General features: G+C 61.3%; 1 protein-coding gene across 2 annotated transcripts in view; it reads right to left on the reverse strand.

Annotated features, from left to right (window-relative positions):
* The window catches only part of NOTCH3 (notch receptor 3), a 31,633-nt gene extending 11,586 nt beyond the window's left edge, over positions 1-20,047 (reverse strand). Inside the window, exons 1-26 of one of the 2 annotated variants that reach the window (XM_070246499.1) lie at positions 19,842-19,982; positions 17,266-17,344; positions 15,728-15,779; positions 13,759-13,901; positions 13,341-13,679; positions 13,124-13,246; positions 12,803-13,036; positions 12,036-12,191; positions 11,760-11,945; positions 11,039-11,152; positions 10,686-10,799; positions 9,930-10,163; positions 9,701-9,811; positions 9,043-9,235; positions 8,815-8,966; positions 8,474-8,587; positions 7,874-8,029; positions 6,741-6,966; positions 6,078-6,279; positions 5,692-5,845; positions 5,092-5,276; positions 4,416-4,548; positions 4,072-4,329; positions 3,874-3,992; positions 2,944-3,506; positions 1,292-1,624 (exon numbers count right to left, since the gene is read on the reverse strand). In XM_070246499.1, coding sequence (XP_070102600.1) covers positions 1,292-1,624; positions 2,944-3,506; positions 3,874-3,992; positions 4,072-4,329; positions 4,416-4,548; positions 5,092-5,276; positions 5,692-5,845; positions 6,078-6,279; positions 6,741-6,966; positions 7,874-8,029; positions 8,474-8,587; positions 8,815-8,966; positions 9,043-9,235; positions 9,701-9,811; positions 9,930-10,163; positions 10,686-10,799; positions 11,039-11,152; positions 11,760-11,945; positions 12,036-12,191; positions 12,803-13,036; positions 13,124-13,246; positions 13,341-13,679; positions 13,759-13,901; positions 15,728-15,779; positions 17,266-17,311 — 4,640 coding nt within the window. In that variant the 5' untranslated portion in view covers positions 17,312-17,344; positions 19,842-19,982. Of the gene's footprint in view, positions 1-1,291; positions 1,625-2,943; positions 3,507-3,873; positions 3,993-4,071; positions 4,330-4,415; positions 4,549-5,091; positions 5,277-5,691; positions 5,846-6,077; positions 6,280-6,740; positions 6,967-7,873; positions 8,030-8,473; positions 8,588-8,814; positions 8,967-9,042; positions 9,236-9,700; positions 9,812-9,929; positions 10,164-10,685; positions 10,800-11,038; positions 11,153-11,759; positions 11,946-12,035; positions 12,192-12,802; positions 13,037-13,123; positions 13,247-13,340; positions 13,680-13,758; positions 13,902-15,727; positions 15,780-17,265; positions 17,345-19,841 lie in introns of both variants that reach the window. The other variant, XM_023625299.2, reaches the window with a different exon arrangement.
* Between the last annotated feature and the right edge of the window lie 196 nt (positions 20,048-20,243).

Raw genomic sequence — 20,243 nt, forward strand, 5'->3', positions numbered from 1 at the left:
ACCTGCTGTGAGCGTTGGCTTCTAACAGCTGACAGCTGCCCCTTCTCCAGACAACTGGCCTCAGTGAAACGGGGATCCTCTCACTCGGGAGTGACATCTCTCAGGGCAGCCCTCAGCCAGTGACAGGCTGATATGGGGTGTACAAACCTGGCCCTTCTGTCTCACGGTGGGACACTGAGTGGCTATTCACGCTGCAGAGCCCTCAGAGGGATCGGGCTGAGGCCAGACCCCAGTTGACACTATCTCCTGCCTTAGTTTCTCCCCGTCCATCCTGCTTCCCTCATTCCCTCTCTCCTGAGAGCATCCCCTTCAATACATTGCATATATCTGGATCCTCATCTCAGGCTCTCCTTCCAGGAACCCAACTTCTAAACTCCCTCCTGCTTTGGGGACCCCCAATACCCACACCCCGGTTCTCCTATCTCTCTGGCTGCTGCTTCTCTTTCTCTTTTCTGAGCCAATTTCCCTCGACCAATCCTTAGGTCTCAGTGTCCTCAGATCATTCCTCTGTTCCCTTCCCGCCCCACTTCTTTGAGTCCCTCCCATGGCTTCAGTGATGGCCAATACCCTTTTGTCTTTCTCATCTCCGTATTCAGCCCCTAGCTGCCTCCTGGGGATCTGTGCCATACCCCCTGGACTCTGCAGGCTTGGCAACCCTAAAGTGACTCCCGTTTTTCACCATGTCCTCATCTTGACGAGACCCCTCCAGCGACTGGGTCACCCCAGCCAGGGACTGGTACATCAGCCACCCTCCTCCATCTCCCACGTCCCAGCTACCCAGTCAGAGTCTCTGCCACACCCTTAACATCCCCGCCCTCCTGTCGGGTCAGGGCCCTACCCTGCTCAGAGGCCACACCTCCCTCCTGGCCCCTCCTCCAGGCCACAGCAGGAGAGTTCTATATTTTCCATTTCTAAAAGAACATACCACACATGACCTTAACCACTCTGCTAGACTCCTGCCTCTCTAGGAGGCAGCGCTAGACCCCAGGGCACTCCTGCTCCCCCAAGGACTCTTGTCCCGGTCTGGAGGCATTTCTGGTTGTCATCTCTTGGAGGGCAGAGGAGGTTGGCAGCCAGGGATGCTGCTGAGCATCCTACAGTACACAGGACGGCCCCCACAGCAAAGAACGGTCTGGCGGAAATGTTGATGGGGCCGAGGTTGAGACGTGGTGGACGGATTGCCAAGAAGGCTCTCCAAGATGTTAAGGGAAGTGAAACACACAAGACCTATCATCGGTGCCCGGCTCAGAACCTGCGCAGCTCCCAGGTTCCCCGGGGCGGAGCCACTCACCCGATCACCTCTGGGGCCAGCTCCCGCCGGTTCCGGGGTTCCAAACCGGGACCAGGCCGGTGGTAGGGGAAGACCATGGCCTGGCCGTGCTCATCCAGGCGGAAGCGCAGCGCGGTGCGCAGGATGCCGCTGAGCCGCTGCAGGAAGTCGGCGCTGGAGCGCAGCAGCTCCTCGGGCGGCAGCAGCACCGTGAGCACCAGCACACCGCGGGCCAGCAGCGCCGGCACATCGCCGGCACAGTCCAGCCCATCCCAGCCACACTCCTCCGTGTTGCAGCCCTGGTCGCAGCGGCCATCGGCAAAGTGGTCCGCGCAGTACTTCTCGTACACCGGGCTAGGGGGGCGGAGAGGGCCGAGATCAGGGGGCCTCCAACCCGCTGCACACACACACCGTAGAGCCCGCGATTCCGGAGACAGAGGTGGCAGACAGCACGAGCACAAGAGAACCAGAACGTATCCACTGTCAGGCTTTATGCAAACCCAGCCATGCGCTGGGTAACTATGACTAGCCCGCAACTACCTGCAGCCGCCGGCTCGCTGCTGTAGGCACCAAGGATATGGCCCAGACCTGATCCTTGCCCACGTGGAGCAGGTATTCCAGTGGGCAGAGATGAATGAGCAGAATGTATAGCATTTCAAGTGCAAGTCAATAAAAGCTAAATGTAAACATACACACACAGTGCTATATGGGATTAAATGCTAAGGAGGAAAATAAAACAAGCCAAGTGCTGGGTGTGGCCAGGGAGGAGCTCACTGAGAAGGTGCCACTATTTGAGCAAAAACTTGAAGGCGGTGAGGGAGGAGCCATGCAGCTTCCTGAGGGAAGAGCAGTCCAGAGAGAAGGAACAGCCAGTGCAAGGTGGAACCAAGCCTGGGGTATCTGAGAAAAAGCAGAGAAGCCAGGGTGGCTGGAGCTCAGCAAGCAAGGGGCAGGAAGGCAGAGGAGGAGGACAGGGAGAAGCAGGTGAGGGAAGGGTTCCGGGCCAACAATGAGACACACAGAGCGCCAGAAAGGGCAGAGCACAGGGTGAACAGATGGAATACACGGGACAGACAGACTAGGCTCATGAATAGACAGAGAGAGGGGCAGAAAAGGAGCAGGAATACACAGGCTGGGCCCAGTCAGATGGTGGGCAGAGAGAGAGGCAAAAAAGGGTGAGGGGGTGGACAGAAAGGCAGACAGAAAAAGCACGTGGATGAGCAGGTGGGGCACAAAGATGGACAGATGGACAGACAGATGGGGCATATAGATGGACTGACTGGCATACGGACAGAGGGACAGATGAGGTCCAAGGATGGATAAGGAGGGGCGCAGCAGACAGCTGGGTGCACAGAGGGTTGAAAGGAATGCATGGATAGACAGAAAGATAGACAAACAGGGCCTAAAGAGCAACAGGTGGAATGCAGGGGCAGACAGAAAAACAGACAGGCACTGGCAGATGAACGGACAGGACACATGGGTGGGCAGACAGACAGAAGTGGCCCGCGCATGGACAGACTAGGTGCACAGACAGACACGGCACAGCAAGAAGGGGCAGTGCAACAGCCAGCCTAAGCGCGGACCGACACCAAGGCGCGCAGCGGGCCGCCGCGAGGCGGGGCCCCGGGGGTCGGAGGGGCGCGGGCGCAGGGCAGGCAGGGCGCGCGGCTCACTTGCAGGCGCGGCCCCCGCCGGCGCGGCAGTCAAAGTTGTCGTAGAGGCAGGCGGGCGCGCTGCACGCGGGGTCGCAGCGGCTGTTGTTGAAGAGGCGCCAGCACTGCAGCGCCGCGCACTGCCGCCAGGGGTCGCCCACGCTCAGCGAGCAGTCGCCGCCGTCCCAGCCGCAGCCCGGACTGTTGCAGTCGCGGTCGCAGCGCCGGTCTCCGCTCTTGGCCGCGCAGGCAGCGCTCAGGCACCGCGGCTCCTCGGACGCCTCGGGCGCCGCCACCGGGCCCTCGCAGCGCGGCCCGGCCCAGCCCGGCGCGCACGCGCAGCGGAAGAAGGGTGCGAGCGGCGCGGGCTGGCAGGAGCCCCCGTGGAGGCAGGGGGAGGCGGCGCAGCTGGCGTTGGCGGCCCCCGGCGGCGACCCCCGGAAGCCCCGGCAGGCGGGCCCCGACAGCCCCGGGGGGCAGGCGCAGCGCGGTCCTCGGGCGGTCTGCTGGCACGGGACGCCCGCCGGGCACTGCAGCTCCCGGCAGGAGTGCGCCACCCGCTCGCAGTGGGGGCCCCAGAACGGCTGGGGGTCCGGCGGGGAGAGGAAGGAAAAGTGCCGCATGGGGCGGATGGGAAGAGGGAAGAGAGGAGAGAGAGGGGAGGGGAGGGGTTCAGGACTCAGAAACAGCTGAGCCACCAATCTCCCCAGGTCCGCCCCACCTCTCCCGCTTCCCCGGAGCCCCACCCTGCAGATCATCCCCGCCTTCCCCAGAGACCAAGCCTCCACACCGCAGCCTCACGGACACAGCCCCAACCTCTAAGCAATTTCAACAATTCCCAGAAACCTGCTTCGCTTTCACCTCTTCTCCCCTAAAGCCACGCCCTCCCACGAGGCCACGCTGCCCGCGCCGCTCCCAAAGACACCAACGGGTCCGGCCACCCCCACCTACCGGGACGCAGTGGCAGGTGAAGGTCAGCGCACCCCCAGGGCCCGGGCTGGGACGGCACTGGCCTCCATGCTGGCATGGCTGGGACTCGCAGGGAGACAGGACAGTCTGACAGCGGGGACCTGGACAAGCAGGGGCCGGTGGATCAGCCACCATGGGAAACAGACAGGATCCCAAGCCGACCCCCTCTCCCACACTTACCCGTGAAGCCAGCTCTGCAAAGGCAGTGGAAGCCCCCACCGGGGTCCTGCAGGCAGTCCCGGGTGTGTGCAGCATGGCAGGCGCCCAGGCGACACTCATTAATGTCCGCCTCGCAGCGCAGGCCCGTATAACCCGGGGGGCAGGTGCAGCGGAAGCCACCCACCAGGTCCACGCAGGTACCGTTGTGCAGGCACTGGGGGCCCAGGGCCAGGGGTGGGCCCGGGCCACAGTCGTCCTCATTGATCTCACAGAGCACGCCTCAGGGAAGAGAGGAAGAGGGAGCAGTCAGGAGGTGACGCAGACCCAGCCTCCCATCCTGTCCCCCAACCCTGGCCCTGGCATACCCAGCGTCCCAGGGGGGCAGGAGCAGAGATAGCGGGCCACAAGGTCAATGCAGAAGCCCCCGTGCTGGCAGGGCTGGGAGGCACAGTCATCCACATCATCCTCACAGTTGTCACCAGTGTAGCCAGCCGGACACTGTGGTGGGGGTGAGACAGGGTCCCCCTCAGCCCGGACATGGATACTCCCCATGAAGACACAGAGAATCCCAGCACAAAAGCACACACATGGTCGTCCAACGCATGGAGATATGCCCAGGATGCAGAAACACACACACACTCAGTTCACGGAGACACAACCAGACACAGAGAGCTACAGACACACATACAAACAAATGCACGGGATGGACACACAGGAGAAACACCCAGATACACCCAAGACACATACAACCGGAGACACACACTTGGACACTGGCACATGAATTCACACCCAAAGAGACACCATGCAGAGAGAGACACAGAGAGACACAGAGATACATCCAGGAAACAACCAAAGACAGAGGCACACCCAAACAGACAGAAACACTCCCAGATCTACCCGGAGTGACACCCACAAAACCAAAAGCCCAGACATGCCTAGAGAGAGGCACACCCACTCAAGGCTGTAGACACACAGAAATGTGTGCCCAGATACACCCAGGCGTGGCTAGCTCCCCTCTCCCCTCTCCTGGGCGCCCCTTACCTCGCACACATAACCCCCCATGTAGCCACGGCAGGTGCCCCCATGCTGGCACGGCTGGGCCAGGCAGGGGTCCACCTCCTGCTCACAGTAGCTGCCTGTGCGGCCCTCTGGGCACATGCAGTAGTGGGAGCTGTCCTTGTCCACGCACTGCCCACCAGCCTGACACAGCTGCTCCAGCCGCACCCCTGTGCAGAAGGGAGCAGGGTCAGGCACACACTCCCCCTCCCTGCTGGCATCAGCCACAGCACCACCCAATGTCCCTGCTGGCATCAGTCACCAGGGTCTCACCCACACTCCATCGAGTTGTCACACATCCCCCCAAACGGGCCCCGTCTCAGTCACTGACACACATACACAAACACCTTCGCTGCTCACACGAGCTCAGTCACACACACCATTGCAGAGTCATCCCAGTTGTCTCAAGGTGACAGATACACACACCGCCCTGGCCCTGGCTGGCTGTCACACATCTACACACTCAGCCACACACCCCATCATGCCCGTGTGCTCCGTCGCACCCTCATTCGGGTCACACCAGCAGGAAGGATGTGCACAGATGCCCTCACACACCCCACACACCCGGCTGCGGCGCCCTCTCACCGATCTGGGCTGCGGCCTCCCTGCAGGGCAGGCTCTGGACGTCACAGAGGCGGCCGCTCCACCCCGGGGCACAAAGGCAGTGGAAGGAGGCCCCGGTCCGGGCACAGCGACCCCCGTTCTGACAGGGCGCACGGCTGCACCAGTCTACCAGCGTCTAGAGGAGAAGACTTCAGCGTCAGCGCTCGGGGACCCCCTAGAAACTGTGCCCCAGCTTCTCCTCCAGGGTCCCAGGCAGGCCCCAGAACACCTCTCCAGATTCCTCTCGCAGGATCCTGGGCAAGTCCCTCACCACAGCCCCGCTGCAAACCCCTCCCCAGAACCCGGGTGGCCCCTCCCCAGAACATCCCCTCAGACTCCTCCCCTAGGCCCCCAGCGGCCCCGCCCACCTGGCACTGAACGCCAGTGAAGCCCTCTGGGCAGGTGCAGCGGAAGCCAGGGTGGGCAGCAGTGCAGATGCCCCCGTGCAGGCAGGGCCGAGAGAGACAGGGGTCGGCCTCATGCTGGCAGTGTGCACCAGTGTAGCCGGGGCGGCACAGACAGCTGAAGGAGTTCACGCCGTCCACGCAGGTCCCGCCATTGAAGCAGGAGCTGGAGGGGAAGCAAGGCGTGGGTCAGGCAGGCCCGGCCCCTCGAGGGCCCCGCCCTCCTCCCTCGGCACCTCCTAGCGTTGAGTGGGGGCGCTCTGTGACCCCTACCCCCACCAGAAGCTGCAGGCCCAGCAGAGGCCCCGCCCCGCCCCGCCCCGCCCCGCCCCGCCTCGTCCTGTCCCTTAGCCCCGATTTTCCAGGTACTTCAGCGATTTTCCAGGTACTTCAGCGCTAAGGTGGGAGCCGCTGGAGGCTCCGCCCTGGCCTCGCCCCCTCAGGATGCAGCATCCCTCAGGAGACCTCCAAACGGACACTCTGCCCCTTCACGGACAGCGCTCCAGAGATCAGAGTCCTGAGGTGAGGGCCAAGCCGAGGACCCCGCTTCTTGTCCCCACACCTTCTCAGGCCCTGCGCCCCATCCGATGCCAGGGTCCCTGAGCTCCCAGTAGAGGCCACGCCCACCTGGGGCTGCAGTCAGGTAGGTCCTGCTCGCAGCGGAAGCCTCCGTAACCGGGCGGGCAGGTGCAGGCGAAGGAAGCCACGTGGTCGGCACAGGTGCCGGGGCCGCACGGGCTGCTGAGACACTCATCCACGTCCAGGGCGCAGCGGGGGCCAGCGAAGCCAGGGAGGCAGGAACACAAAAAGGAGCCCACGCCGTCCTGGCACGAGCCACCGTTGAGGCAGGGGTCTGCGGCCAGAAGAAGGAAGGGCGTCTGGTCGCTCACCTCACCACCCTCCCACCCCCCACCCCAAGGCAGCCCTGCCTGACCCCTCCAGGCCTCGCAAGAAGGGAATCAGAAGGAACCCAGGCTTGATCAGGCGCGGCACATTGGGTCAGAAGGGTCAAACTTGTCTTGTGTGGCCTCATCCCCCCCCCACCTGGAAGCTTCACCTATGTGGAAGCAAGAGGGCCTGGGGGAGTCAAACGGTCCCTTTAAGCTGCCGGGCACTCCCTGCTAGCCTCCCCAAGACCTGGGCCAGCCAACAGAGTGGCCACTGGCCACACGTGGCTATGGAGCCCTTGACATGGCTGGTCCAAACTGAGATGTGCTGCAAGTGTAAAATACACAGAGAATTTCAGACTTTGAAGACTTAGTGTGAAAAAAATTAAAATATCTCAATAATTTTTACATTGATCACACGTTGAAGTGATAATATTTTTATATATTAGGTTAAATAAAATATATTATTAAATTTAATATCATCTGTGGTGGTTTTTTCTTTTTCAATGTGGCTATTAGAAAAATTTTAATTGCATTTGTGGCTTGTATTACTTGTCTATCAGGTAGCCTCCTAGAGAGCTCACTGGCGACTATGGTCTCATGCTTTGCCTGCAGTCCTAAGCTGCTTGCTGCCAGAGGCAGGCTCCAGGCTCCAGAGTCAGAGAGACCCGTGCTCTGATCCCAGCTCACCCCCTACTTGCTGTGTGACCATAGGCCAGTCACTTAACCTCCTCCGGGCCTGAGTCTTCCCCATGAGTAAACGGGGAATTAAGAGAACTGTAAAGATGAAATGAAAGCACAGTGCGGGCACACGGTATGGGCTTGAGAACATGTTCCCTAAGGCAGCACCCCCAAGAGTTCCCCTGAACTCACTGGGGTTGCAGTCATCAATGTCCTGATCACAGGAAGGGCCACTGTACCCGCTGTGGCAGGTACAGCTGAAACTCCCTGCCAGGTTGGTGCAGGCACCATGGGGGCCACAGGGTGAGGGGCCGGCACACTCGTCCACATCCTGCTGGCATCGCGGGCCTAGGGGTAGGGAGTAAGGTGACATTTAGGGTTAGAGGGTACAGGGCAGGGCCTCAGGAAGAACCTGCGGGCTGAGGTAAGTGACCGCAGAACAAGCCATGCTGTCATTTGCCTCTGGGCGTTTCACAAGTCCTATCTCAGAACTGCCTTCTCCCTGTTTCAGTGGGTGGTGAATGCCTTCTCTGATTGGAGTCTGCTCCCTCTGGAAGGTGTCCCCAAACCTTCAACCTGAGTCCTAGTTTCTCTGTCCCCATATCCTTTCCTCTACTTCAAAACTGACCACATGGGCTGCAAGCATCTGTGTCCAGCTCTGGTCCCTTCCTAGAAGGAAGCCCTCCTAGAAGGCAAGGTCGGGGTGAGTCCCCCACTGGGTTCCCAGCATCGCCCAGTATGGGGCAGTGTGCAGAGGAGGTGAGCAGGAGGAGGAAGAAGCAGCTGGTGTACCTTGCCAGCCAGGGGGGCAGGAGCAGACAGCCAGCTGGCCAGGGGCAGACTCGCAGTGGCCTCCATGCTCACAGGGGTTTGGGGAACAGGGAGACAGCAGCTCACACTGGCGGCCTGTGGTGGGCAGGCAGAGTGAGACAGTCTTGAGAGATTCCTTGTTCCCATCCCTCCCACCCCCCGCCTGGGGTCCCCACCTTGATACCCATCTCCCAAGCTCCTGGGGAGAAAGAGGAAAAGAAAAAAAGGCAAATTCAGAGGAGGAAGAGAGAGTGGAGCAGGAGGGAAATGAGAAGGAAGAAATGGGGAGGGGGTTCCCGGAAAGGGAGGGTGGGGACACACACCCTGGACACCAGGGGGGCAGATGCAGCGGAAGCCCATTCCATCAGTGGTGCAGGTGCTGCCAGCCTGACAGGGCTGGGATTCACAGGCATCTCGAGCGAGGCTCTGGCTGCACCGGGGTCCACTCCAGCCAGGTTCACACACACAGCGGAACCTGGAGGGGGAGGAAGTCAGGGCCGGCACATGGGCAGGGAGGCAGTGGGGGATCAGGGGTTGGGGAGAGGCCTCACCCTCCGGGTGCATCGTGGCAGACGCCGTGACTGCAGGGTTCTTGGGCACAGGGATGGCTGGGGGGGAGGCAGAGTGGGGGCAGGGAGCCAGGTGGGCAGAGGCAGTGGAAACCGTTCTCCCTGTCCACGCAGGAGCCTCCCTCGCCGCACGGGCTGGACGCACACTCGTTGATCTCCACGTTGCAAAGGGGCCCTGGGAAGTACGCAGGCAACCTCGTCCCAGGACAAGGGCGGCCGAGCTAACCAGGAAGCGATAACCTTGCCTCATTTAGCATGGCCATACCCTTGAGCAAGGACAATCTCATAACGCATCAGCTCTTGTGAAAATTAGACAGCCATCTCCTCAACCCAGAGCTGCCTCGCCCCACATGATCGCCATCCTCATCCCCAAGCTTACATGAAGCCACTTTAATCTCCACCAAGGATTACCTTGGCCCCGCTCAGAAACACCCCGATCCCTGAGACTGGACGCTCATCTATGTTCCAGGAAAACCTTGAGCCCATATAAGGATGACCTCATGCCAATGAGAGAGAGCACAACCTCAGGGCTATGTGTGGACAAGCGTGCGCAAGGAGAGCAGCAAAATTCAGCCAAGAAAGACAAGTGATTTCACCTTCACCCTATAAAGACCCCTTTCCGTGGCAGCCGCTTGCCCACCTGTGAAGCCAGGCTGGCAGACACAGTCGTAGCGGTTGATGCCGTCACGGCAGACCCCAAAGGTGCAGGGGTTGCTAGCACAGTCATCGATGTTCACCTCGCAGTTCACACCTAGGGAAAGGCAACAGAGCAGGGGTAGCCAGCACTGTGCCCGCCAAGGGCACCATTCCCAAAGCCTCTGTGCCCCTCCAGATGTACTGTTCCCGCCTCAGCCCAGCCCCTGGCCCACCTGTGGTGCCGGGAGGGCAGCGGCAGAGGTATTTGTCCACCAGGTCTAGGCATTTGCCCCCGTGGCGGCAGGGCTGGCTGCGGCACTCGTCCACCTGGCTCTCGCAGCGCGTGCCCGTGTAGCCCGGCGCACAGGCGCACGAGAAGCTGGCGATGCCATCCACGCAGCGCCCGTGATGGCACGGGTCCGGCGAGCAGTCATCCACGTTGAGCTCACAGAGCGTGCCCTCGAAGCCTGCGGGGCCAGAGGGTCACCCTCCGCCCACTTGCCCAGGTCCTGGCCCCAGCCATAGCCTTGGCCCAATCCCGGCTCAGCTCCATCTCAGACCCTGCCCACCGACAACAGGAAGTGGGCTCAACTCAGGCCCCGTCCCTAGCTGGCCTCTGCGCCTTCCAGCTACAAGCCCAGGACTCGCCCCTGCCACAGTCAAATCCCACCCCCAGCGTGGGCCCGCTTCCAATCCTTGCGCTATCAGCCCTGTTCTGCCCCACCCTCCGCTGGAAACAGGGACAGGTGGGAGGTGCCTGGGGATGGAGGGAGTTGGACCCGCCCCCTCCAGACCCTTTGGCCCCACCCCGAGCCTTACGTCCGCCTCTGTCCGTCGTCGGCTCCGCCCCCTGGCGCTGTCATTGGCCCTGCCCTGGTCCTGCCTTGCTGCAGTCCCGGCCCCAACACTTCCCCGAGGCTGTCATTGGCCCTCTTCCCCACTAGCCCCGCCTCCAGATTCTTGCCGGCCTGCCATTGGCCGGCCCTCACCCTCTGCGCAGCGGCATTCATAGCCATCAGGCTGGTCCACGCACTTGGCTCCGTTCCGGCAGGGTGTGCTGGCGCACTCGTCCACGTCCAGCTGACACATGGCCCCGCTGAAGCCTGGGTGGGGAGTGGGATGAGCAAAGGCCCAGATAGGGTCGGAGCAGTCACCCCTCGCCAGCCCTGCTTTGTTTGGGTGGGAAGCCCATTTACTTAGTTTTAAATAAATGTCAACTTTTTCATAACGTGGTTTCTGTTACAATAGTTATCCACTAACATGGTCTTATGGGCTCCCATGCTGGAGCCTTTGCCCCTGCAGGGACCCATCTTTTTCAGCCTCCCTGGTAGAGGGTCCTCACCTGAGGGGCAGGTGCAGCTGAAGCCGTTGACTCTGTCCTTGCAGACCCCGCCGTTGACACACGGGCTGCTCTGACACTCGTCCATGTCCACCTCGCAAAAGGTGCCCGTGAAGCCTGGGGGGCGAGGGAAGGGAACCAGGGAGGCAGGGGTTAGCCTCTGGTGTGAGGGGAGAGCAAGGCCCTTCCTTCCCCACTCACAGAGAGTTGCCCTGAGCCTTGGCCTTGCCCCCAAACCAACCCCCGATTCAGTTTACAGCCTCGGGCTGGACCCTCACCCAGCTGTGGTCCCAACTAACCCAAGCCTTCTGAGACTCCATAGGGGCCCTCCCTTCAGACCAGCGCCTTCCCGCTCCAGTCCTCACACTAAGCCCTGTCCCCAGCTCCCAGACTCAATCCCACCCCAGTGTTAGGGCCAGACTGTCTGCAGGCTCCACCTCGACTCTACTTCAGCCCCTGGTCCCGCCCTCATATCGTCCCCGCCCCCCAGGGGGTCTTAAAGCCCAGACTCCACTCTTAGGCAATCCCAGGTTCTACTGACTCCATTTGACCATGCCCTCAGCCTCCCACAAACATTCTGTTCTGGCCCCGTCTCTACCTCATCTCCAGCTTCAGTCTCTGAGTCCTACTCCAAATGCGGTTCCACCCGTGTCCCCTCCCCCCCACCCCCGTTGGCAGGCTTATCTCGCCCCGCCCCCGGCCTCAGGCCACGCCTACCACGCACCCGCCATGCAGATACAGGTGAACTGTCCTATGCGGTCGAGGCACGTGGCCTGGTTGCGGCAGGGCCCTGACAGGCACTCGTTGACGTCGGTCTCGCAGCGCGGGCCAGTGTAGCCGCGGCCACACTGGCAGAGGAATGAACCCTGTGTGTTCACGCACCTGCCCAGGTGCTCACAAGGGTTGGCGCCTGCGGGAGTAGGCACAGCCGGTGCTAAGTGTGGTCGGCTGAGGACCCGCCTCTCCCGTCCTTCCCAACCCTCAGACAGGGTCCCCTCACCGATGGAGCACTCATCCACATCCTGGTCACACGCCCCGCCAGTGAAGCCCGGTGGACAGGTGCAGATGGCCCGGCCGTTCACTGGGTTAGTGTCACAGATAGCATCCTCGTGACAAGGGTTGCTGACACAGGCATCATCCAGATGACACAGAAGCCCTGGGGAATGGTAGGCAGAGGTCACGGGCGGACCAGCTCTGCCCAGAGGTCCTACACTGCCGCGTACTGTTTTGTGTTCGGGTTTTATTAACTTGTGGTGTATTTAGTAGCTATTTTCCCCCTAATCATTTATTAGGGAAAATTTCAAACATAGAGAAAAGTTAATTCATACCCCCACCACCTAGATTTAACTATTATAAGCTTTACCTATCTTTTTCTGAACCATTTGAAAATGAGTTGGAAACATCAACATATTGTTTTTAAAGCTGTTGGCTCTTTTTCTGATTATAAAAGGCTCCTACCCTCAAGCCTTTGTTTCTGTGGTATCCCTTGCTTACATGCCCTTCTCTCCATCTCTAAGAGCCCCTTCCAGAGACCTTCTCTGACCTTTGCCACTTCCAAAGGTCCCTTCTCTTTCCCAGTCACAGCACAGCTCTCCATTCCCATGGCTCCTGCCCTGGGCTGTGTGCCAGCCTCCTCCAAGGCTTATCTTCCACCCCAAATCCAGCCTCCAGCATAATCGTTCTAATACTCATGTCAGACTCCATCTTTGCCCCTACTACAGAACCATCAATGGCTCGCTGCTGCCTACAGGGAAAACAGCCACTCACCAGTCTTGCCCATGGGGCAGGCACAGTAGAAGGAGGCCACGCGGTCATGGCAGGTGGCCCCATGGAAGCATACGGCCGTGGCACAGTCATCGATATTCTGACTGCAGCTCTCGCCTGTCCAGCCATTGACACACACACAGCTGTGGCCACCCAGAGTGTTGAAGCAGGTGCCCCCATTGTGGCAAGCATTGGGCTGCAACTGACACTCATCCACATCCTCCGTGCAGAATTGGCCTGTGACACACAGAAGCACCAGTCCAGCCACCTGGTGCAGGATGGCCCAAGGTCTGCCCCCTGGCTCCCTTCAGCCCCAGTGCTCACCTGTCCACTCAGGAGGGCACTGGCAGTTGTAGGTGTTGACGCCATCCACACACGTCCCCCCATTTAGACATCGGTGCCCTGGACAGTCGTCCACATTTACTTCACAGTTCTGGCCCTCGAACCCTAGCAAGGGAGGAGGCAAGGATGGCCCCTGCCAGGCTGGCCTGCTGTCCCCCCACCCCCACCCTGCTGCCTCCCCCAGGGACAGCTCCCTCACCAGGAAGGCAGGCGCAGTCATAGCTGAGATCGCCACCCTGTCTACAGGTACCCCCATTACGGCATGGCGAGGGGGCACAGGGCACTGCAGGGTTCTCACACAGTGGCCCCGTGTAGCCAGCTGGGCACTGGCAGTGGAAGGAGCCAGGCGTGTTGAGGCAGGTGCCCCCGTGGCGGCAGGGCCCGCCCACCCGGCACTCATCCACGTCGCTTCGGCAGCTGCGGCCCTGGTAGCCAGGTGGGCAGGAGCAGATGTAGCGGCCGTCAGGCCCCACCGAGCAGCGGGCACCGTGGGCACAGGGACTGCTGAGGCAAGGGTCTGGCAGGGAGCAGTCAGGGCCTAGAGGGACCAGGAGAGGGTGAGCTTGGGCTGGCCACACCCTTGCCTGCCTCGAGCTCCCCTCCAGACCCTCCCTTACCTCGGAAGCCACGGGGACAGCGGCAGGAGAACCGGGCAGTGCCCGCCACCACTGAGCTCTGGCAGACACCCCGGCCAGCACAGGGGCCTGAATGGCAGGGGTCTTCCAGCTGACATCGCTCACCCACCCAGCCTGGCGGGCACCTGTGGGCAGAGACGGCTTGGTGGGGGCAGTACAGGCCAGGACAGCCCCAGACACAGAGATACACACAAGACAGGCAAGAAACAGGCAAACAACCCCAAAACACACACCCTCATTCATTCAGGCAATTAATATCCACTGTGCACCTACTGTGATCGCAGCAACAGGAAAACGGCAGCAAACACAATAAAAGTGGCCCCCTCTTGATGCTCACAGCCAGGTCAGGCAAAGAGAAGATAGACAAATAACGAACTAATAGACAACATGCCGCCATGGGGTGGTGAGGGCCATGAGCACCACAAAGGACATGAAGAGTAGTTTGAGTGGCGGCCCCCAGAAAAGCAAGGTCCATGTCCCAGAACCTGTGACTGTGCCCCTTTTTGGAAAAAGAGTCTTTGCAGATATAACTAAGTGATAGATGCCAAGATGAGACGATACTGGATTTTCCAGATGGGCCCTAAATCCAATGACAAGTGTCTTTATAAGAGAAAGGCAGAGGGAGATTTGTGAGAAAGACGGGAAGGCCGTGTTAAGACAGAGGCAGAGGCTGGAGTGCTGCACCCATAAGCCGAGGAGCGCCTGGAGCTCCCAAAAGGTGGAAGAGGGAAGGAAGGGCCCTCCCCTGAGGCCGCTGGAGACAGCATGGCTGCCAACACCTTGATTGCAGACTTCTGGCCTCCAGAACTGTGAAAATAAGTTTCTATTGTTTTAAACCACCGAGTTTTTGGAATTTGTAATGGCAGCCACAGGAAACCAAGACTCAGGATAAGGGGCACAGAGTGATGGGGAAGGCAAGTATTATGTTTTCACAAACTGAAGAAGGTGAGGGAGCCATGGGGCTGTGTGGGGAAGAGCATTCCAGGCAGGGGGAACAGCAAATGTGAAGTCTCAGACTCCAGAAGACGCACACAGGCAGTCCCAGAAACATATCACAGATACACACACCAACTCGACCTATTGGCCTGGCGAATACTCACACAGACACCAACTCACAGCCGGGTTCGTGGATATGGGCAACTCTCACATGGACAGACAGGAGGACCAGCACCAATCCTCTACTCCTTCCCTGGGGGCCATATAACCCTTCCTTCCACCGGGGGCATGAGGCTGACGCCAATGTTGGCGCCCTCTCTTAGCCTAAGGTCCTTCGGCCTGCAGCCCCCTCCCAAAACCGACCAACACAATCTTGAGGGTGAGGGAAATATGAGAACTGGGAAGGGGTTGGTCTTAAGCCGGAGGGAACCTCCGCCCGCCGGACTTCAGCGGACTTCAGCGACTTCAGCGGGGTTGGAGGGAGGGCTTGGAGAGGCTGGGGGCTCCAGGCCCCGCCCCCACTCCAGCACAGGTCCCTCCCTCTGGGTTGTCCCAGTCGCTTGGGGCTTAAATCAGCAGCTGACTCAGTCCTTAGCGTCACCCACGAAATCCCCCCACCCCAGCCCCCAGCGAAACAGGTCGGGGCACGGCCGGGCGGGGATACAGGGGTGTTAGAAGGGGAGGGCCCAGCTCCCAGCCCCCTCCCCAAAGGCCTGCAGTGCAAGCAAGGACGCCACGACTGCGGGCCGGGAGGGGGCGCGCTGCGCCGGGCCCCGAGGACTGCCCGTCCCACAGCCCGGCAGGGCGCGGCCCCGGCCCCCTCCCTGCGCCCCGGGCGGGTTCCCACGCTCTGAGCCCCGCGCCCCTGCCGACCGGTCGGGCCGGTTCCAGCCTCCGCCCGCGCCCAGCCCCATGGACCGGGCTTTGGGGGAGACCTGCGGGGGGAGAGCGGACTTGGTAGGGGTTGGCGGGGGAGGCGAGGATAGGAGATAGAGACAAGGGCTTGGGAGCCTACTTTGAGGAGGAGACTTGGGGGATCCATGGAGGGCTGACAGACTGGGACGTCCCTGAAAGGACATGAGTATTTGGGACCTTGAAAGAGATTGAGGGGGCCCCGTGGGGAGTGGTTCCCACGGCCCTGCTCTGGGGACTGAGCCCGTTCCACTCCGGGCGATCCCGGCTCCGGGCGCCGCGCGCGCCGGTGATTCACCTGTCGGGGGGCGGGGCAGCCGCGGGCGCTTTCACCTGTCGGCAGCATTCCAGGCGCGGAGCTCCACTGCGCAGGCGCCCGACCCCGCGGCCCCGCCCCCCAGGTGAGTAGCTCCAGGTAAGGTCACACTGTCCCCCACCCCCACCACCGCAGACTCCCAACCCGAGGAACCCGCTCAGCCAGGCCAAGCCCCCCACCCAGGTGAGCCCAAGTGGGGCTCCAGTCCAAGGGTGTGTGTAACTTCGAAGGGGCTCTCCTGGGTCTAAAAGTCACCCCAGCCCCACCCAGCTTGGGCCTGGCACACGTCGCGTCGAATAAATGAATACATTAATGAATCGATCAGTGGCTACTGGGTGAACTGCAATTACTGCTGCTATTATAATAAAAGGAACCAGGCGTTTCCCCAGAACCTCTCAAGGTTCTCCCTTATGGCACCTATTTCCTGTGTCCCTACTATTATTATTACTTATAATAATAATAATCCCTGGTTATTAAGCACTAACTGTATGCCGAGAACTAGGCTGAGTTCACCATATGAAGTCTTTACAACCAACCCCAGAAAGGAGGACCTATTATTGCCCCCATTTTCCAGAGGGAAAAACTGAGGCTCAGAGAGCTCAAAGCACTTGCTCAAGGTAGCCAGAGCCGGGGATTCAAACTGAGCTCCATCTGCCTCTGACCTGCTCTTTCCCAGCCCCTGCTTCGCTTCCCCTTCCCTCTGCCTTTCCTTGTATCATCCAACAACTGAATTCTTGGGCCCCTTCATGGTCACAAGCCAGGAAAAAGCACCCGTGTTTCACAGAGGCAATGAGGTTCAGAGAGGAGGCGTGACTCACCTAAGTCACACAGCAAGATCGTGGCACAGCAGGGCTATATTACAGTCCTCCTGTGCGCCTCCCCCCCCCCCCCCCCACTAAGTCTGGAGGTATGGGAGGGTGCAGATGGTGTACCCACCACTGCCAAGCCACTGCCACTTGTCCCTGAAGATCTGTTGACTGAATGAATAATAACTACCTCCATCAGAGGCTTTACGCTTGACCTCAGACAGCCAAGAACTCTGTCAAGCTGGGGTGAGTGGGCCCATTTCCCAGACCAGGACATTGAGGTTTAAAGAGCTGAAGTCCCAGGCAGTTAGCAATGTGATGTGGGATTTGAACCCAGGCCAGGCCAACTCGAGAGTATCTGCTCTTAAACCTGCTTGATTCCAGTGGGGAAAGGAGAGGCTGCCCAAGCCACACACAGGCAGGAAGTGGTAGGGGGATCCATGGTGGACAGAGAGGCAAGGGGAGAAGACACCGCCTCCCCACACAGGGCCCACCAATGGCTCAGAGCCAGGCACTCACAGGCAGGCAGCCTCCCGGGAGGGCAGCTGGGTGCAGCGACCTCCATTCGCACACGGGCTTCCGTCCAGGCAAGGGGGGGCTGTGTGGGGGTGAAGGGAGATGGGGAGGTCAGGCAGGCGCCCAGGAACCCCAACCTGGAGTGACAGACTCCCTCCTTCCTTCCCCCAGGCAACAGCTGCGCCGGGCTGGGGGGGTGCCTCTGCGGGAGCGGGGAGCCCTCCCAATCACAGTTCCCACGGCCCCCTGCCCCAGCCCCAGCTGTTGGGGCTGCAGCTGTCCCTGCCAGCTCGGGCCCTGGGAACCACAAAGCAGGGGTGGGCAGGAGGAGAGGCCAACTTGTGCCAGATGTGGGGGCTCAGGAAGCTGCCAGAATGGGGGGTGCTAAGGCAGGAAGTGAGGGTGCCGACTGTTAAAGGGAGGTCCGGGACTGTGTGCCCAGATCCTGGGGTAATGGAGGGGGCAGGGCGGGGAGTCCTGGGCCGTGGTCTTCTTTCCCCTGATACTAGGCATCGACTCCAGCTGGGCAGGTCTGCACGGTGGCTCTGGGGAGAGGGGCCAAGGCTGGTACTCTGTGCACAGCCAGCATTGGGCGTTGCAGGGATGGGGTGTGTGTTGAAGGGAGAGGCAGCTGGCACAAGATGTGTGCTGCCCTGTCCAGCGCCCCCATCCCTGAGGGCTGTGTCCCTCTGGGGTGTGGCCCAGTCTAACTGTCCTGCTAGACAGGTCTGGGGCATGGCTGGGTGTGAGCAAGGGGAGAATTGTGTGTGCTGGCAGGTGTGGGGCTGCTGTGTGTGTGTGTGATAGAGAGAGAAAGGGGGAGAGAGACAGAGAAAAACAGAGACAGACATAAAAGAAAACTAGAAGCAGGCCAACACAGAGAGAAGGAGATAGAGAAGAACAGAGATAGAGAGAAAGGAAGAGAGACAGGACAAGTTGAACTAGACATAAGAATGGGCCAACATAACTTGTGGCCCCTTCCTCAGGGGACAAGCAGATATGACACTATCAACTGTGGGTGTTTGTGAACTCACACTGGGGACCACGTGACACAGGCTGTGAGCCTTGTGAGCTGTGTTTATGGGTGACTGCATGGGTGTACACAGGCTGGATCTGTTGTGCATCCATGTATATGATCCGTGTATCTGGGTATACAGCTGTGTGTCTGTGTTCCACCTGTGGGTGCACAGGTGTGTGTATGTATAGGTTGGATATGCCTGTCTGCATGTGTGAGCTGGGTGTAGGCATGCCCTTGGATCTGTGTCTGAGCGTGTGCAGGTAGCACGTGCAAGGCCTTGGGCTGGTGATGCACAGGATGTGTGCGTATGCACGCACATGTGTGATTGTACATGCACATACACCAATGTATGAGTTGTATGTGTCCGAGTATGTCTTGTTTGAGCTGGGTGTGTAAGTCTATGGGTATACTCTGTGAGTGTGTGTGCACGTCTACATCTCTGTATGTATGACCCAGGGCTGTGTGTGCCTGCTGCGTGTGACAGGCCATGTGTGTGCGGGCTGGTCCCGCGGGGACGGCGGTTCCTGCCGGGTCCTGCCCGTAGGGCCCAGGGGCTGGGCTGGGGAGGCCGGTCCCTCCCAGCGCCCAGCCCCACAGCAGGGCCCAAAGACCCCAGGCTAGGGCCGCTCGGCCTGCGTCCCTCCTCTGCCGGCCAGGCCTCCCTTGGGGGTTGCGCCCCCGCAGACCCCGCCCGGGCCCTGCAGCCCGTCCCGCTTTGTCTGGCAAAGAAAGCGCGAGGCCGGCCGGGGGGAGGGGGTGTCTAGACGGCGCGGCCATTGTCCCGGGCGGGGGAGGGGAGAGCGGGGAGGAGGAGGGGCGGGGGGCCCTGGCTGGCTGGGGAGGGGCTCCGGCTGTGGGGAGGGGGCGCTGGAGCGGGAGAAGAGCACGTGGCCTCGCGCCCCCTGCCCTCCCTTCCCGGCCCCAGGCGAGGACCGGGTCCCGGGGCCGCCTGGGGCTGGCGGCCAGAGGAGGGAGCCGGGCCGCGGGCGGGGGAAGGGGCGCGGGCGCGCTGTGGCTCCAACTCCGGCTCCGGCTCCGGGTCTTGCCGCGCTCCGGCCTGGGAAGTTTTCTCCGAGTTCAGGGCTCCGAGCACTTCGCGCCCCCTCCCCGCTCCCCGTCCCCCGCCCGGCCAGGCCTGCCCCGGGTGTGGGGGGGCGCTTTTGTGCTAGGGGTCCCCGGCCTGGAGGTCCAATCATGACCTTCCCAGAACTCCAGACGGGCGTGGATGGGGAGCGAGCCCCAGACTGTTGGTTCCCCCCAAATCCTGAGTCCCTGATCCCCGCACCTCGAGCTCCCAGTCCCGGACTCCTGGGTCTCTTCATCGCCAACCCTCATCACTCCTGGACCCCTGTTGCTCAGGCCTCTGGGGCCTGTCCCATACTGAGTCCCTGTCCCCCCGGGACGGGCATGCAGCCCCCGGGCTCCTGCGCTCCCTGCCCCTGCTCTGGTCAGTGGCTCCCGGGCGCCCCCAACTCAGTCCCAGACTCGAGGGTCCTTGCACTCTGTCTTGCCCTCCCACCCCCACCCCGTCCCGCCCTTCCGCCAGGTCCCGGCCCCTCACCTGCAGCCCCCGGCCCCGCTAGCAGCAGCAATAGGGACAGCGCCCGCAGGGACGGCAGTGGTGGCAGCCGAGGCGACATCGGGCGGCGGCGGCGGCGGGGGCCCCGGGCCCCCGGCCCCATGGCGGCCGGCCGAGACCCTCCCTCCCGCCTCCTCCCTCCTTCCCTGGGATCCGGGCGCGTCCCGGGCCAGCCTCCGCGCCGCCAACTTCGCCGAAGTGAGACTGCCGGGCCGCCCCGCCCCCAGCCCTCGGCCGCTTGCCCCGCCCCGGGGCCGGCCCTGCGCTCCGCGCTCCCGCCGGGCCTCCCGGGGTCCCTGCCCACCCTACGCCCACACGGCGCACAGACCCTCGGAAACTCAGGCCGGCCTTGCAATGAGACGAGGGCTACCCGCAGTGACAGAC

This window comes from Equus caballus, chromosome 21 (genome assembly GCF_041296265.1).
Source record: "Equus caballus isolate H_3958 breed thoroughbred chromosome 21, TB-T2T, whole genome shotgun sequence".
NCBI classification, from domain to species: Eukaryota; Metazoa; Chordata; class Mammalia; order Perissodactyla; family Equidae; genus Equus; species Equus caballus.